General features: G+C 49.8%; 1 protein-coding gene across 2 annotated transcripts in view; it reads left to right on the top strand.

Annotated features, from left to right (window-relative positions):
• Nucleotides 1–17,889, top strand: part of LHPP (phospholysine phosphohistidine inorganic pyrophosphate phosphatase) — a gene marked incomplete at its 5' end in the record, with an annotated part of 81,538 nt that extends 63,649 nt beyond the window's left edge. Inside the window, 2 exons of one of the 2 annotated variants that reach the window (XR_014617344.1) lie at nucleotides 16,302–16,517; nucleotides 17,830–17,889. Coding sequence is in view for 1 of the 2 variants with exons in the window: in XM_084265039.1 (XP_084121165.1) it covers nucleotides 16,302–16,392 (91 nt within the window). Of the gene's footprint in view, nucleotides 1–16,301; nucleotides 16,897–17,829 lie in introns of those variants that run through there. The other variant, XM_084265039.1, reaches the window with a different exon arrangement.
• Between the last annotated feature and the right edge of the window lie 792 nt (nucleotides 17,890–18,681).

Below are 18,681 nucleotides of genomic sequence, written 5' to 3' on the forward strand. Positions count from 1 at the left end.
TGTAAGAGCTCTGCAGAGGCAGAAGGAAGGGTTATGAGTTGTCTTAATCAAGGATCCTTTACTCTTGATCTCCACCCATGCTGAGAAGGGAGGGAGGTTTGACTGTGGAAGACAATTTAAGCCACAGAGATGGAACAGTTTCATCCTCAGTATTGTGTGCCTCTCAAAGCAAACCAGGTGTCTACAAGCACAAGCAAGACTTTCATTGTCATGCCCCAGAGTACCATTGTAGCCATTGTCCATGCTGTAGGTACATGGGCAATTTGGGCATTGCAGGCATTGAACTCATGCAACATTCTCCTATGTGTTGTGCTCAGTTCTGATTTCCTCTAGTTGCTTCTGGATGTCTCTGGTTACATTTGTTTTCTGCATGTGGTATGTGATTTGGATAAATAAATGAATATATGGGTCAGTGGGCAGGTATGTAACATCTGGGGCAGAGAGAAAGGCTCCCTTCTTTTATTATTCCTGGAGACATGGAGCAGGTGGCTATCCATTCTGTAGTTATATACTGGTGCAACCTTGAGGGCAGATTCTGGTTCCTGCTTATGCCTGGAAAAATCTAGTGGTGTTGCAGTGTGGATACATTTGTGGTAAATAAGACTGAAGACAGTGGGAGTTGATGGGTGAGTTACCTGTTGGGCAGAGAGGGGGAAGATAAAGAGTCCTGCAATTCCTGAAGTCGACATGTTATTTCTGTTTGGTTTACTCCTCTGAAACATAATCAACATCCCTGATCTCTCCTCTGCCTTGGGCAGCATGTGTTTCATGGCCATTAAGAGAAAGCAGCTGAGTGTTTCATGTTCCTCAGCGTGTTTGTGTTCCCCCTTCTTCGTCTTGCAGCCTTGAGATCACTGATACTGTGACAGAACACTTTCAGCGCCCAGCACTACTAGAGTGTAGCTCAGCTGGTGCTGATGGGAGGATGACATCTCCTGAATAGTTTATTTTAACTGGAAAGGCTTGTAATGCTTAAGTGTTAGCAGAACTCTGGTTTAACTCTTTGAGGCATCTGCTTATTGGGGTTCAGTTGTCCCCATGGGTTGGACATCTCGTTAGCCAAAGCCACCGCCTCCCTCCCTGACTGTCAGGCTGCTGGTCATGGTCCTTTGGATGCCAGAAGGAGGGGATCTCCAGAAGGACTCCAAAGGGAAGCTGGAGGTGTTGGAAGAAGCAGTCAGTAACAGTTTGATTGCCTCTGGCTTAAGGAACAGCGAGCTTTTTCCAGGGTGGAGGATTGAAACAGGCTGTAATTACTGCCTGCAAAATATTTACAGTAAGGAAGGAGCGGCTGGCTACCTTTGATTCCTGGCAGCAGCTCAGTTCCTTGGGGGTGATGACTGTAAGTGCTTGCTCTCAGGAGTAGCTGCTCCCATCCCCCTGTCCAGAGGGGAACTAGCCAATTTGTTGCTGGCCCAAGGGTTTGCACAGGAATAGGTGAACCAGAGGGAAGGAGAGAAGAAGAACTTGTGTGATTGTCATCCTGATGCTTCAGACATCTCTAAAGCATCTCAGAACGTTGAGAGTACCTGCAAATGGTGGGAAAGGGGGACTTGGAGCATGCTGAGGTGATGCTCAGAGCTTGCTTTCATCATCACACTGCTTTTCATGCCCAGGTCCCTGGTAGTTGAAGGCCAGGTGGGTTTCCTCTGCTATATACACATTGAAATTGCAATATAGGCTTGTGAGAGGTCACAAAGGCTCCATTAAACATGCCAAGCACAAATCTTTGGGTTTTGATTCCAAAGTCTGTTGTGGGGCTGCCATGACTGCTACATGGAGCCGAGCAGTTGGCTCTGCTCTGCAGACCCAAGACTTGGTGCACTCGAAGGAAGGCAGGGCCATTGCTTTCCTGTGTACATGTAGTAATAACTCTGTGCATAAGGGAACAACCCAGATTTCCAACTGCATGCAAGCACAAATCCAGTGATGAGGCAGAGATCAGCTCCAGGGTTTTTTATCAGTTGTGTTCTTGGCATTGGTGGTAGAAAGGCCACAAATATTTCTGTAATGCTTGTCTCAGAGGTCTCTTCCTCCCTCTCTTGTTCATGTACAAGGCATTCTGCATTAAGGGACAAGTCCTGCTCTCAGCTGTGTGGAATTGGTTCCCACTCAAGTCAAAGGAAGCTACTGATATGTAGTAGAGACCAGAATTTGGCCCATGTTTTATGGACAAATTTAGCAGTGAAGCTGCTGTGCCCACACTGTGTGCCCTGCAGATGACTGCTCCAGCCCAAAAGGGCTCAGTGCTGAGTCACAGACATCTTCACCCTCCTGGTTTCTCACTCTTCTTCATCTTACTGCTGGTCTTGTCACTCAAAGTGCTTCACTGCCTTTCAGTAATTCCTCTGGGTTCCTACAGACACTGAGTTTAACAGCTCAGATAAGACAGTCTCTGCCTGAAGAACACAAAACCTGTTCTGGAGAGAGGGAATGGAAAGACAGAAATCCCATTATTTCTGGATTACAGATGGGGCCCTGCAATGTGGAAGGTAAAGCTCTGCTGTTCTTGAAGTCAGTGCCAAAACCCACTTGCAACTCCCAGCTGGCCAGGGCATCATCCCAAACAATTTGTGACTGAGCCATCCTCCGGCCCCTGCTTCAGGGCTTGGACACAGATTCATCCATTGCTGAATCTTATCCCCATTTAATCGTGGAGGGACTGGAAACACATCACTCTTCTGTAGCTGGCTTTGTCATAAAGAAGTTTCCAAGTGCTTACACAAAGTATTGTTGCTCTCATGTTTCAGGTACAAGGCAAAGTGATGTACCTGAGGTCAGACACCAGGCCAGCGGCAGAGGCAGAAGTCAGTTCTCTGTGTCCTCCCTTCCCAGTCTTTCCTACAAACCCAAACAGTAATGAAATGAAATGCTGGTTCATACCAAGAAAAATGAGATTCAGAGCTGCATCAGCTCAACATCAACCGTGGAGCCAGTGTGGCTCAGTGGAAACCCTGAAGTTAATGACCTCTGCATAATTGATACATTTTTTGCATAACTAAATTCCAAGAAATAATTAAATGCCTCTTAATTATCAAGGCAGGAACTAGTAGGAGAGGAGAACCAGAGTCATTAGGTCAGATTCATCTTAATCCATCACCAGACCTAGCTAAAGTTTGTCTTATGAATAAATACACCCCAGAAATTAGTCCAGTGATGTTTTCCTGAAGTAAGTCATCTTCCTGCTCTATGTATGAGCTTAAAGGAAGATAACTGAATATAAATCTTTCTTCTTCTACAGAGAAACAGACACACAAATGAGTACCAGAAATGCTAATGCATACATGTGTCTGCGTGCATCTGTGTTTTGGGGATGGAGCTGACATATGTGTAGGACATGTTACCCTGAGCCTGACTTTTCCATAGCTGTTGGACTGGAGACCAACACTGCTCTCCAACCTGGGGAAACTTCTCCTCGATTCCAGGTTCTTTGTGCATTTAGCAATTGCTTTCAAATGTTTAAAAGCTCAGTAGCAGTTGCCAAAATCTGTGTTGCCTCCCAAGGAAATGCTCTTAATTTCTTTGGGCTTGGATTCTTAGTGGCTAAACTGAGCTTGATGATAGCTAAGGCTTGGTTGTAGGCGGATTGTGAGCCTGTGTGCAAAGCTAATGCCTGGAATATGTGCAGGGCTGTGCCCATGCTGGGGCTGTGTGTCTGTGGAGATGTTAAAATATTAGTCTGAAGAGAGATCAGGCATTTCCTGCTGTTGTTGGAGGTGATTTTCATATTGTTTTGTTCTGCTTGGTCTCTGTGCTTGGAGTCCTCATGCCTGTGAATGTCTTCTTGCAGTTACTTTATAGCCTTGTGCATTACAGATATGTGAAAAATTGTTGTTTTGGTAAGAGGTTTCTTGGTCTAAGCCAGAGAAGAAATAGATATGGTCACTGGAATTGGTTGTTGGGAAGAAAGGTTGGACTTGATGGCCTTAATCACAGAATCATAGGGGTGGGAAGGGACCTCGAGAGATCATCAGGTCCAATCCCAAGAGCAGCTGTCAGAAGTGGCATCTGCTTAAAGGTCTTTTCCAACCAAAACAATTCTTTGATTCTATCTACACTTCATAAAAGCTACCTGAAGGGGCTTGCTGTGAGTAAACTAAACTGAAACTGGGTCTTCCTCCTCGATTTTAAGATGCTGTGTTCTAATACCCGTGCGATACAAGTGCTCATGTGCACCTCCCTGGCTCTGCAAGCTCCCTGCTGCCTTTTTGTGACATGGTCTGCAGTTGTGTAAAGTTATCAGGTGCACAAGGATGTTTCTTGCAGCAATGAAAACTTGCTTAAGCTTCTATGGAGAAGCTTACAAAATTGTCATGCCTGATGTGAGCCATATGATTGCAAAGCCCTTCTCTCTCTCTCTCCTAGGTCAAATCGACCCTCTCTTAAGCTCCCTCAGCATCTGCCTACCTTGAAATTTTCCCCTCAGCCAGCATGCACAGTGAACACCTTGTGCTGGGACTAAAAGGTCTTTTGGAAAGAACATAGTGCAACTGATGAAATGTTTGCTTAGGATTAGGTTAATATCAGCCTTAAAAGGTGCCTCTGGCCACTGCCCTGTGTCGTGGTGGCCTCGTGTTTCCTCTCCCCCCTCAAAGACAGATGTTCGTCTGGTTTGAGTGGCTTTTGTCCTATTCCCTGGGCACAAAAGAAGAGGGAGTGCTGGGCTCTTAGAGCTGGAAAGTTATGCAGCAGGGCTAAATATATCAGTGTTTCTTGGACCTGATCTTCCCAGGATATGCTGTTCCCAGCAGCGCGTCCAGCACACGTGCAAAGGAGGCGGCTCTGCCTCTCAGCACTTCAGGGTTCTGTTTGGAAACGGGGAGGTGCATCTGTGTGTGAAGGAGATGCTTTGGGGGAGGTTGGAGGGCCAGGCTGGGTTTGGGGAGCCTGCTGCTTCCTCAACTCAAGGGTTGAGGCCTTGTGAGGCATTGGGGTGCGCGTCCTCTTCCCGGGAGCAATCCCGTTACGTGCCTTGAGCTGTGCCATAGCAGCAGAGGAAGGAGGGTACAAAGGTTATGGAAAACAAAACATTAATTCTCTTGACCAGCTGTGTCACAAGCAAAGTGCAGCTTATTCATACCCCCGGCGGCCCGTCTGTAAGCCAGGCCTCCTCTCCAGCAATGCGTTTAATGAGAAGTATTAAATGATTTCATGATGTACTCATCGTTACCATCTGATAAAAGCCAGGGCTCCCTCTGAGGACCCAGACTTTTCACTTGCAGCTCTTTACACTCAGGGAAGGAGGTGTAGGGGGGAAACAAAGCCCTTGGCAGCATCAGACGTGTTCCACAAACGTCTCTGCGGGCATGTTGTGTCGGGAGGATGGAGTCTCCTTCTCTGGAGATATTCCAGACCCCTCTGGATGCTGACCTGTGTGACCTGTCCTAGGGACCCTGCTTTGGCATTTTAAGGTAGAGATGGTTTTACTTGGGGTTTACCTCAGTGTTGGAGATCTCCACCAGGGGAAGGTTTGAAAACGACTTCTTGAAGCCTAACCAAAGTGAAGGGTCATGCAGGAGGCAGCTTGCCAGACCTGTGGGGTTTAGGATTTGCACAGCCTGAGGGTTTTAGCCTTCTCTTTGGAAGCTGAATCAATATTTTGTGAGATTTTGCAGCAGAAGGATGCCTGGGCAGTGGGGGTTTTTTTTAGTGCTTTTTCTTTGTGCTGAGATTCTTCAGCCTGGGTTGGAGTTAGCTCCAAGTGATGTGCCCCATAAGAGGATTTCACACCTGACTTTGTTATGAGTCAGGGCTTGGACTTTGAGGGGATGTGGAGGAAAGTGGCTCCCACCAGTGTCTTCTCCCTGCAGGCACCGGGTTGTAGCTCTTTTAGGGGCATGTGCATCTTTTCCTTTTTCTTTAATTTAAAGTGATGTTGAAAAATGCAAGAAGTTCTAGAAGGGAGACCCAGGTGGGGCTTGGGGGTTGGAGGAGGAAATACCTTGTGTTTGGGAGTGGAAGATTTTTGTACGTGTATTTGGATGTGAATATTGTTCAGCTGCAAACAAGAGGGTTAATTAATAATGTCCTGTCCCACTGTTGTATTAGGTCACTGTAGGGCATCTTCAACCTGTATTAGTGAGTTATTAACTTCAGATACATGCACTCATAAAACCTGCAGAGTATTGCATAGGTTATACCAAACACATGTCATATTCTTGTTTCAAACATTCCTTCATTATACTTACTGTACTTAAGGTCCCCACATAGCATGCACCCCTGAGCCAACATTTCCAGGTACTGTAGACCAGGAAGAACCAGCAGGAAGGATTGATTAGCCCTCCACAGATTGCTTTGTGCTGGCATGAGTGCAATTTGAAAGGCTTTAGGCTTGTTGGGTTGTTCTTAACTTTGTAGGCAAGTGTCTCCACCCTAAAATGCCTTGTGAGAATTTAGCAATATGCACAGGGAGTGTTGTCTTCCTGGCTGGTCCACCTCCAGTACAAAGTGACCCTTTGAAGTATTTCAAGTAGGAGATTTTTGCAGAGGTATCAGGCACTCTAAGTAAGTAAACTTCATTTCAAGCCAGGTTGGGCTGCAGCAGCAGCTGCTCCACAGCTAAAACCAGTATTATGGGCCTCCCATTCTCTGAAGGGCTGATCTTTACTGGAAGCTGATGCAAAGAGAGGAAACTGGTCTCAGCAGAAATGCTCAGACAGAAGCAAAAACTACAGATAGCAAGAAGGTGAAACAGTCTCCAAGCCAGTGCTCTTGTTTATTTGGGGTTTTTCTCCTCTGTTTTATACCTATATGGTTTGTTTATTGGTTTAATGTTTAAGAAATGTACTGAGTTTTGTCTGATCCTGAGAAGTGTGGAGTACTGTCCCTGAGCAGGTAGTACAGCAGTGGAAACTGAGGTGCTGCTACAGCCCTGCTAGGTCTCTCAGGCCCTTTCTAGTGCTCCTCCATGACTTGCAGACTCTTCCAGTTTTCTCTTGGGAGAGGTAGAACACCTGCAATGGAAAAACCCTTCATCCTGTGTTGCACTGGAGGTGGAGATGCCATCCCTCCTGGGCCCCCTTCTATTCACAGCTCTTCTGAGCACTGCATAGTCTGATCTTTGTTTTTGAGGTCTTGGAGCTCATGGAGACTCAGAAACCATCTTAGACTTATGAGGATGAATGTGGCATAGTCTGAAAACAAAGTGATGGCTGTGGTGGTGCGTGGTGCTGCTGTTCTGAGTGTCAGGGTCCTGGGGGATGTTGTGGTTTCAGGCTGTGCACGTGTGAGTACCAGCCAGCAAGAAACAGCCGTGGACAGTGTCCCACACAGCCTAATGTAGAGAAGGGATTTGTAGAGAAGGGATTTGGAGGTGGAGACAGTATGTGGAAGTGGTGCCTGGGCACCTGTGGAACAGACACACACTTCACCTATGCAGAGCTTATGGGCTGCAACACCCCAAGCTGAAACCAAGCATCCTGAATGCTTTCCTGCTCAAGCCCCAGCGCTCATCAGTCAGTTGTTTCAAATTAGGGATTATTTATTTGACCACATAGACCAAAAATCCCCCTTGACTTGACTGGGACTAAGTATTTAACAAAACTCTTGGAAGACTTCAGTGGGGCCAGGGGCTGTGTGCTGAGTCTGCACTAAACGTGTGCTGTAGCACGCAACCAGGTCGGACAGACCAGCAGCCTTCATCCCAGGAGCTGGAACTCAGAGCTGGAAGGAAGTGGGTATAAACCTCGGACTGTTCTCCTGGCCCAAGCAGAGGGCTGAGTGCCAGGAGCACTGGGGATTTAATCCTCACACTAACAATGTTAGTTTAGCATACTTCCCCTAATCCATTCTTAAGCACAAACGTAGATGTGGTTTGACACGTTGAGAAATGTGCTAGCTGGCTTCCCTCAGCCCAGCGCTCCCTCCCATGTCCTGCCTGAGGATGAGGAGGAAGAGAGCCAGGAGGGGAAGGAAGATGCTGTGGCCGTCCCTGCTGGCTCCCTGCACGGCTGCAGTGAGTGTGTTTCCAAGGCTGCATGTTTCCTGCTGAGCTTCCCAAGAGCTCTGGAGACTCAGATGAAGGCAGCATGTCAGCATTCTCTGAACAGCTTCCCACCTTTGTGAACCACAATCCTGCATTTCTCTGGGGGGAGGCAGCCTAGCCTAGGATCACCATTGCTAATTAAAGAACCAAAAGGGGTGCAATGTGGGCTTCTTGCTGCTGCTGGATTGAGGAGCTCGCTCCCCAGCAGCCCCATAACATTGCCCAGAGGCTTTGGGCATGTGGCACAAGGCTCACTTTGTTACCTGCTCAGCTGCAGGTGGGGTTTGGCTTTCTCATCACTCAACCAGAATGACAAGCAAGTTGCTGTTCAGCTTTCCTTCTGAGCCACTGACACAGGCTCTGAACAATGAAGAGCTCTGTGGGCTGCCACCTTTGGGGACTCGTGTGCCAGAGGACCAGCAAGAGATGCTGTTGGGTGATGTGCACAGAAGTTTCCTATCTCAGGCCATCCTATTGGCAAAGGCTGGAAAGAGTCCAGAGTAACCCATGGAAATTTGTTATTTAAAAGAAGATGATGTAGTGTGTAGGTTTGTGGGTATTAGGTGGAAATTTTTCCTGGGCAAGTGACATCTCATCTCCTTGGCACTCTGGGCAAGGATGCAAAGCTTGGCACGTTCACAGCATGCAGACATCCTGGTTGTGAAGATCTAATTTACAGAGTGGTTTAAGCAAACAAGCCATGATTTGGAATAACTAGCAAGGTTTATGCTTTAAAAGGCACAGTGGTTTCCAAGGAGAACCCCTGAGTTATTTGGGTAGGACCTGTGTGCTCAGGTGGCTCTGAGCTTTTTCAGAAGGCAGAAATAATGCACTGACTCAAAATTTGGGCCAAACTCTTGCTGGTTAGTTCAAAAACATATTCCCTTTCGTTGTATCAGTTGAAAGCATGAGCATGTGTAGAAGCAGGTGAGTTTGAGACATCCCTGAGCACAGTGAGGCTGGATGTAATAGTCCTGTCTGGTCTGGGAAGAGAAGTCAGAGAGTCAGAGTCCTGCTGTGCTGGGGTTGCTGCATCACCATGTTGTTGCCTTGCCTGGGCTAAGCAAATCTGTAGCTGAAGAATTACAGAATCATTGGATGGTTTCAGTTGGAAAACACCTTCAAGATCATCGAGTCAAACAGTCTATCCAGCCCTACTAGCTCCTACACTAGACCATGTCACCAAGTACAACATCTGCTCTTCTTTTAAACCCCTCCAGTGATGGTGATCTGACCACCTCCCTGGGCAGCCTGGGCCAATATCTAACAACCCTTTCAGCAAAGAATTTTTTCCTGATATCCAGCCTAAACTTCCCCTGTTGCAACTTCAGACTGTTTCCCCTTGTCCTGTCACTGGCTCCCAGGGAGAAGAGACCGGCCCCCACCTCACTACAGCCACCTTTTAGGTAGTTGTAGAGAGTGATGAGTTCTCCCCTCAGTCTCCTTTTCTCCAGACTAAGCAACCCCAGCTCCCTCAGCCCCTCCTCATAAGATGTAGACCATGCCTTGCTTCACCAATGTAGGTGTGTTTTTGGCTCCTCACTTGAGAGAGGTTTTGAAGTGGGGAGGTGCTGGCTCCCAGCACGTGCCTGAAGCAGCTCTTCCTGCCCTTCAGAAGGAGAGCTGGTTGCACGCCTGCCCATCCGCTTGGGTTTCCTGGGAGTGGCACAGATACTCCCATACTTTCATCACCCTTTAAAACAGAGACTGATTTTTGGTGAGCACCACCTGAAGACAAACACTGTGGTTGTTAGGGTAGCTCAGATTCTTGTTTGGTGAGAAATGGGCTTTTAACACTATATCTTTGGATGTCTTCGGAGGGTGACGCTGCCAGTGTAACCGTGGCTGAACTGAGCTTCTCCAAACAGCCTTTGGAACCTGAAATGAAGACTTCATAGAAACAGGAGGGGAATCAGCTTGTTAAAGGGGTAGATAATGTCAGAACGATGGGGAATGGGTGGAAGCTAAAGGAGGGAAGGTTTAGATGAGATATTAGGGGAAAGTTTTTTACAGAGAGAGTGGTGAGGGGCTGGAACAGGCTGCCCAGAGAGGTGGTGGATGCCCCATCCCTGGGGGTGTTCAAGGCCAGGTTGGATGGGGCCCTGGGCAACCTTGTGTAGCTCCAGGCCTGGAGGTTGGTGGCCCTGCCTGTGGCAGGGGGTTGGAATTCTGTGACCCTTGGGGTCCCTTCCAACCCAGACCATTCCATGATTCTTTCTTTTACAGTCTGCAGAGCTGCTCTCTTGCCAGTGTCCAGACCCACCTCACCTCTGCACGCAGCGCTGTGCAAATGCAGAAGCCAGCGTTTGTTTTACACATTCCACATGGATTCTGTAAGCAACATATTAAAGGAAAAGCAGTGGCATGTTCTCTTAGGTTAAGGCCTTTAAAGGCACCTGACAGAGTATGATGCCTGAGCACCACTGAGCTTCACACTCAGCCCTTGAAATTCACCCTTCCCACTCTGGTGTCACATTCAGCCCCGGTAACGGGGATGCTGAGGCACCTCTCACACTGAAGGTGCACATCTGTTTGCACACACACACACACACAAAGAGAATACTTTTGTGTCCAAATTCTTGCTCAGGGGTGTTAAAAATTATTTTCTACTGAATTGAGTGAGGTCATTTGGCAAAGCCACACGGGTCATCAGTAATGAATCCAGGCAGGCAGAGCAGAGTCTCACTGTGCCTGCAAACACCCCGTTAGACCAGATCGTTTGGCAGAGCAGGGGCCGGTCTCAGGTTTTCTCAGCAAGCAGCAAATGTGTGTTTAACTTTCCAAGGGGAGAAGGAGCCTTGTTTCTATTGAAAACAGCTGTGCTGTACTTGCATTGCAGCAGTAGGCATGTACAGGGCAGAGCTGCTGATCCCCCCCCCCGGCACACCCCCTCCCCATCCAGCCCTGGGGGCCGTTGTGCTTACACCAAGGTGCCTGGCATATAGGGGTCACTTCCAGCACGTGCTCACCAGCTGCAGGAATGCAAAGAGGTAGGATCTATCTCTGGGAGCTTTGTCTAAAAGTTAGACCAGACTCTTTGCACCTAACCCTGGCTGTCAGAGAACTGGGTATGAGCTTGTCAGATATTTTTAAAGTTGTTGGTAGGGAAAAAACCCACTTCCAGAGGATGTTTCCTATCCTATCCTATCCTACATTTCTTTGTTACCTGAGAAGATGGGATGAACATGGGATGAATACCCTCGCCTTTCCCCTCAGAGGGACGTGTCCATCCTGAGAAGGAGGATCCCAGAGAGGATGTTGGATTCAGGGCACAGTGTCTTGGTTTTGGACAGTCAGTGCTGGGTGAAATGGGGCTGGGGCAGCGTGATGGGGGACACCTGGGTGACCAAGGAGCAGAGGTGCACTGCTGCAGAGGCTTCTCATTCTGTTCTCAAATGTTTGTTTCTTCTAGCTCTGTCAGCTGGGCTAACAGGATTTGTGGCACAGGTATCATCAGTATTTCCTTTACATCACACCTGGGCTCCATGAGGTGAGTTAATGCTGTTTCCATGAGGCTAAGGATGGCAGCAGTACCCCCCCTTCCACCTGAGTCTTCCCTGAGGAGTTCTGATCAAGTATCCAGCATCCCAAGCGTGGAGCAGTACTGGCTGTTGAGCCATGATGACCTAACTGTTGGGACCACAATAAGTCCCAGCTCAGAGCCCACTCTCTGCCTTCAGCACAGGCTGAGAAGAAGGGACCAGAGCCCTGTGTGGGGCCAGCCGAGTGTTTCACCATCCTGATGGCCACCAGGTTTCATCTCTCCCTGCAACACCAGCTGTGCCCAAGACAAATGAGTTGAGGAACAATCTGGCTGGGAACCAGTCCAAAACCAGGACAGCCCAGTGTGTTGCTCCCTCTCCTCCACCATAACGCTGGTAGGCACACTTCCCATGCTGGGATGCTGCTGAACTGCTTTTTCTTTACAAGAGGAGAGTGAACTCTGCTTTTGACAAGGAAAAACTGCTGCCCAGATGCCTGAACACCGCTCCTCTGCTCTGAAGGTTCAACCCAGCTTGACATTCCAGTGTGTTTTTTGCATGAGATGGGTGGGAAAAGAAGTTGCTTCTAATAAACCCTTTTGCTCTGGTGTAATCACACGAGAGCATTTAGCCAGCAGCATCCTCTGTCCCGACGACAGCCCTTTGCATCGCCCCTCCCATCCCCGTCCTGCACTTCTTCACGCCTTGTCTCTTGCTTCAGCTGCACCCACACGTGTCCTGTCTGCAGCCTGGACAAAGGCTTTCAGCACTTCTAGTCTCTGAAGCTCTTAATCTGGCACGTTCACATGCACTGTATTTCCTGAGAGAGAAGATAAATAGGGATGGGTGGGGGGAAAAGAGCTGCCTGCGTCATCGGCTTCCTCAGCGTTCCGCGCTCAGCGGCCGGGCGGCGTGGTGCATCCTGCAGGCATGGCAGGAATTGGGATTATTCAAGGGATTACTCACACCAGCTGCAAGTTAAGGTTATGCCTGGAAGGAGAAGCGTTGGAAATGTTGGTGTTAATCCTCTCCCAAGCTTTAGCTGTAATATCCATGGAGGTTTGTTGCTGCAGCCTCCAGTTTGTGATCCGTCCTGGACACCTCTGCTCCTTTTATGTCTGGATTGTGACAAAGCCCCACTTGTCCTCCCTGAATCTTCACATCTGCAGCTGCATTTGCCATTTCCAGCCTCTTCCTTGCTCCTCAATGTGAAGTCCTGCACCAGATCTTGGCCAGTGCCAGCCTAAAAAGACCTGGGAGACAACCTGCTGGAGCAAACTGTAGCAGGGACACCAAGCACTCCCCCATGTACCTATTTTAGCCCTGCCTGTGCTCTCAGCATGCTCTTCTAAGCACTTATTTCTGTAATCAGGGGCCTGAGTTCGTATGCAGAGCACCACCATCCAGCCAAACAAATTACCACAACCCTCTAAATGTCATTTGGAGCACAAGTGTGGTTGCAAAGTAGGTGTTCACCCCAGGAAGTGCATTGAAATTCCAAAAAACAAAAGATCCTGAGACTATTTGGGACAGTTTGCTAAGCTTTGGGCTTTATTTTAAGGTAACCTATGCAGAAAGGTCACAGCTTCTCCCCTCAATCTTAGTATTTCCCTGCATGTATAGGTGCATCTCCTGGAGAAGTGTTGTACTGAAGGGGGTTTGTTCCCCTCAGTTAAAACTGCACACATAAAGGGGAATGATTAAGAGGTGAGCCCACGGGCTTCCTTCCTCTGTTAGCAAACAGTTTGGCTGTTAATTTCTACCTGTTTGTGGATGTGTCAATTTAAATGAGCTGCAATTAAGCACAATTAGCTGTGCACACAGTTCTGGGAGGCAAGGGAAGAGCGGCGGAGGTTGCTGGGAGTCTCCAATGGGGGGGTTGATTTCCTGGAGCTCTTGCAGGCATGGGGATGGCAGGGCAAGGATGTCTCTAGAGGCTTCTGCAGCAATGTAGAAGGGACAACGGCCTCACGTTGGAGCACAGGGAGTTCCACACCAATCTGGGGAACAACTTCTTCCCAGTGAGGGTGAGGGAGCCCTGGGACAGGCTGCCCAGGGGGTGTGGAGTCTCCTTCTCTGGAGAGATTCCAGCCCTGTCTGGACACCGACCTCTGTGCCCTGTCCTAGGGACCCTGCTTTGGCAGGGGGTTGGACTCAATGATCTCTGGAGGCCCCTTCCAACTCCTACTGTTATTCTGTGTGGTGACACAGGGAGGTCCCTCGTGCAAAACAGAGGAAGGGGTGCTGGGGTGGGGTGTGCTGTCTCCCAGAAAGCCAGGCTGCTGGGCAGGTCAGCGTTGGTGGGACGTGCGGCACTGCAGATGAGGTTGGCCAAGGGGCTGCAGCTCTGTCTGCTGGAATGTCAGATCATTTGTCTCTTCCAAATTCACTCCTTTGCCTTGCTCTGGCCCTGCCTGGTGTTTTTCCTGCCCGTCCCTGGTTTGAAAGAACGGTGCTGAGCTAATTTTAACCTGGGGTGCTCATCACGTGTTGATCGGGCTCCATCTGCGCCTGTTCTCTGAAGTCAAGTCTTGGCAGGTCTCGAGCTAAGCTGGATTCTGGGGCTGTTTCCATCCCTGTGGCCGTGACTCTCCACGTCGGCTACCTCTGCTCAAGACTTTAATCTGCTAAACATTTTGTCCAGGCAGCAGCCCAGCTGTTTCCTTTCTGTTCTCCGCATGTTTTGTTGAAACCCAGCGCACGTGAGGCGCTGGGAAAGTCCTTCCAACCCCTACGTGAAGCTTCCCAGGACAGCGTGACGTGAGGGTTTGCTGCTCAGACACCCCCTCCTTGTTTCTGGTGGGACATTTGGCTCCACAGGGCACCTCTGCACCCCGTTTTCCTCCTGCAGCTCCAGGAGGAATAGGTCCTTGGCGAGAGCATCGTTCAGAGCCAGCTGCAAGCAGTGCCTGCTGCCCACCCCAACCCCCAGGATAACCCAGAATCCCAGCCGGTGTGGGGAAGGAAGGGATTTACCCAAAGGCTGTGGGTTAAGCTGCATCCTCTTACACTGTCCCTAGCAATGCTCTCTCTGGTGGGTAGTTATTTGGCTCTGTTTGATTTAAAGACTCCTAGTAGTTCCTGTGAGGGGCTTTGCAAGCTGGTGTAGATCCTTTCATCCCTCACAGATGTTCCTCTGCATGTGGGTGAGCCACTGCAGCAAGTTACAGGCTGTCAGCTCCAGACCATTCCTGACAGCTGAGTCTAGTGGGGAACGTAGCTTGTTGGAACAGACCTATCCAGGTGGAAATCTGACTCAGACAGTAAGGGGAACCTTCTAATTCTTACAGGAGCTGATTTTTCACAGCCCCTTGTGATCTGGGATTTGGGTTTACACTTCAGGAGGCAGCCATCACTGGTCAGGAGCCTTGATATGGTGCTGGAGCTTCTCCTTCCAAGCGACTGAGTGAAGGGTTAAAATTGCAGAGCCAGTTTTCTGCAGCACCCTGCTGCTCCCTTGATGTCTCTGGCTAAAGCATTGATCTGAACTAACCAGTCTAGTATGGGCGGAGGATCAGAGCACGTGGGGCCATAGATAGCTGCTGGGCTTCTGCAGCCCTGGCAGTGATGAATGGTCCCTGGGAGAGGAGGATGTTTAGTCATCTCCTGAGGGTGATTTGATGGATGTGAGTAGCTGTGGAGGCTCAAGACCTCTGCCTGAGTTGCATGATGCTAAAGATATTCCCTGTCTTTGTGTTGTAAGGCATGGATAAGTTTGGGTGGCTCTTGCTTTTGGAGAATGTCCTCTCCTGCCATTGTCCTGAACTAACATTAGGGACCAAGAAGGACCACTCCAGATCTCAGAGGGTCCCTGTGCTAAGCCACTCCCTTCTCCAACTGCTTCATGTACCAGCAAGGTGGCCACCAAAAGGTGACGCAGAAATGAAGCTCCACATCTCACAGCTTGGGATGGAAAACAGTCCTTTTGTATCCAGACCACGGTGCTGAACCGCTCCAGGGTCTCCTGCTTTACTGTGGGGAATGTTTCCCAGGGCTGGAGTTGGTTTTTCACCAGTGAGTCTGTACACTGGCCAAGGCTGCTGACAGCTCAGTATTCAGCTGCAGAGTAGAATTTTCTGTTTTGATTTATGTTCTTCCCTGCAACCAGAGTCCCATGGAAAAAAAACCCAACAGTCATCAGGAGGAGTTTGTCTTGAAGTGAGCTCAGTGCAAGTCTATTCTTCAACCAGCAAATTAAAGATAGTCTTAGGTTTATTTTTTTTTTCTCATTTATTTATGGAAAATGAAAGGGAAAAGTCCTGGACAGAAACTTTCATTGTCAGTTCTGTGACCTGCTGTCGTGATGTCTGCTGCAGTGCCATGCAGAAGGGGTCACAGTCACTGGAAGGGAAGCTGAGCTGGAACTGTGAGAACCACATCTGCTCCTGGCTGAAGTTCTCACCCTTGCCCCATGGCCCTGTCCTGGGAGCTCTGACACCCAGACATCCATGCTGAGCTGCTGAGCTGCAGAGCACAGTGCTCTGCTTCAGGGGGTCTTAAAACTCTCTGTAACTGGGTGTTTATCCTGGGGGGAAAAAAGCCCAAACTTCCCCAGGGAAATCTGGGATGGGTGGTAGAACAAGGACCCATCCTCTGGCACCTTGGGCTTGCCTGGAGGTTGTATGGCACAGATCTCTCCTGTCTGGCTCCTGGCACCTGGGCTTTTGGGAAAAGGGAGGAAGGCGTGAGCCAGGCTCACCCGAGGGTGCCCCGACTGGGGCCACCTCAGTAACGCTCTGGGCTTGGTGAGCATGGCAACAGCTGGACAGCTGGGGACATGGGACCTGGCTGGGAGTCTGTCCTTGCTGAGCTGTGTCTGTCTGTCTCCTTCACAGGCCTTGTGATGAAAACCACCCCCACGTGAAGCCCGACGCGTACGTCAACAACCTCGCCGAAGCGGTTGACATTATCCTGCAGCAGCTGTAGGGCCCATGAAGGGCTGAAAGGAGGGAGGAGGAGGGCTGAGGTCCCTCCACGAGGTTGTCTCCTCCTCTCCCACCTCCAGCTGTTAAACTCTGCTCACACCAAGGACCCAGCCCAGAGATGCCCAGGTGGGAAGCAGGGGACCTGGCACCCCTTTGCAGACACGCTTTGCTGTCTAACTCACCCTTTCTCTGCCTTTTGGGGTGCTTGAGATGGGATGGGGAGTGTCCTTGAGGGGTGATGGAGGCCACCAAGCCCTGGGCTGGGGTCTGCTGGCCTAGCCCTGCTCTGTGGGGTCCCCTGTGCACCTCTTGCTATGGGCTGCATGAAAACCCTGGGGAGGGGGCAGTCCCTGTGCCCTTGGCAAGCTGGTAACCCCACTTCTGCCAGGCTTTGCTCCTGTTTGGCACCACTCTGGGCTAGTGCTTGGGGAACCAGTAGTGCTGCAGCTCATTATGGAATAACCACACTGACCTGTTGGGAATAAACCTTGTCTTGAGGATCTGGCCCGTTTGTCGTGTTCAGTGACATTGGTTGCATGTTCTGTGATGGTTACAGGATCTGAAATGCTTTTCCCTGGCTGGAATCAGCTGGTGAGGGTGATGGGACTGATGGGCCTTTCCTTCTCTCCATGGGGGGGATCTCACAGGCTGTCGGGGCACCACAGGTTTCCTACCCCTGCCCCTTAAAATCCTGGCCACACAGTGGGAACGTTGTGTGTTGAACATCATGGGCTGATGCAGCAGCACACGTGGCCCTGCTGTGAACCCCCAGAGCTGCTCACTTTCCTTCCCAGCCCTTAATTCTCCTGGGTACCAAACCCACCCCCATCTGCAGTAAGCAGGCATGGCTAAACGAGCCGCTGCCTGCCACTGGGCACCACAGCACTCCAGCACATCCCAGGGGTTTTCCCTTCCCTCACACCCCCCCAGCTTTTCAGGGCAGCCCTGGGAGCACCCATGGCTCTGCTGCTCATGGTGGGGATGGGGGGAGAACTGCTCTGTGCCCTGGAAGGATGCAGGGTGCCCACCTTCACCAGCACTTGCTGGCTTTGCAGGGGTCACCCCTTTATTGAATAAGTCCCCTGTCAGCAGTTGTGCATCCCTTTGGGTTTTGGGCAAGACTTTGTGCTTCAAGCAAGTGGAACAAGACATTTTTGGGGGGGGGGGCTTTAACTTGCTTCAAGCCTCTTGTGGGACCAAGGAAGGGTACATCTGTGCTCCATATATTTACATGGATGTACACTGGAGCAGTGAGCTCTGGCCACTGTCCACAAGGAGCTACTGCTCTCCATGTCTGCAAGTGGGAGGTAAACAGTGATTCCAGCTACACTTCCAGTACTCCCAGTAGCAGAAGATGCCCCTGGTCCCTGAAGGACACTGAAGTGATGCTCCCTGTTCCTGGAGCAGCCAGTGAGTGCTGGAAACCCTTGTTTTTCAGAGCTACCGACTGGCTGCTGAGCTGCACAGCACCCCTTGGGGACAGAGGGCTAGGAACTGAATTCTAACAAAATAAACCACATCTGGGAAAATGACCTTGGTGTGATTTTTGTTGGGGGCTGTTTTTGTATCATCTTATCCTCTGTGCAGCAGTTCAGCCAGAGTGTACCGCACCCCGTGCACACGTGAGGGATGCCACAAACCCTGGCCCAGCGTTAGGGCTGTGACAGATCACCCAGAATCTTTTTTATCCTGCAATTCTTCCTTTTTTTTTTGTTCTATTATACCCAGCCTACCACCTTGATCTGATCGAGTTTCAGCAGATAAACATCCTGCCATCTGTCATGAAACTTTTGAAACCGTTTGTTCGCTTGAGGAAGCGCAGCCCTTTTCCTCTCTGCTTTACAAAGGCTGGAGGGAGATGATCACCCTGCTCCCCCCAGAATTTAACTAACACCTACCTACCATCACCCTGAACCCCTAAGAATTTATTTAACACCCATCTGCCCTGACCCTGAACCCCTAAGAATGTATTTAACACCCATCTACCCTCGCCCTGCTCCTCCCCCAAATTTATTTAACACCCATGTGCCCTCACCCTGCTGTGGCTCTGCCCTTGCTCAGGTTTAGATTTAATTTCAAGGGATGGGATGTTACCTCTTGTCCCCAGACACAAAGCATGAGGTGCTGCTTGGCACTGAAATGTTGATTGCTGTTCGGGCTGCTCCACAGCTCAATAACCACCAGCACTGGGCTGGGGAGGGGGCAGCATGGAAATTGACCCCCCACGGCGATGGGATGCAGTGTGTCTGCCTTTATGTGAACACCACAAGCTGCCTGTTCTTCTGGCACA

Source organism: Gallinula chloropus (assembly GCF_964237585.1).
Source record: "Gallinula chloropus genome assembly, chromosome: 5".
NCBI classification, from domain to species: Eukaryota; Metazoa; Chordata; class Aves; order Gruiformes; family Rallidae; genus Gallinula; species Gallinula chloropus.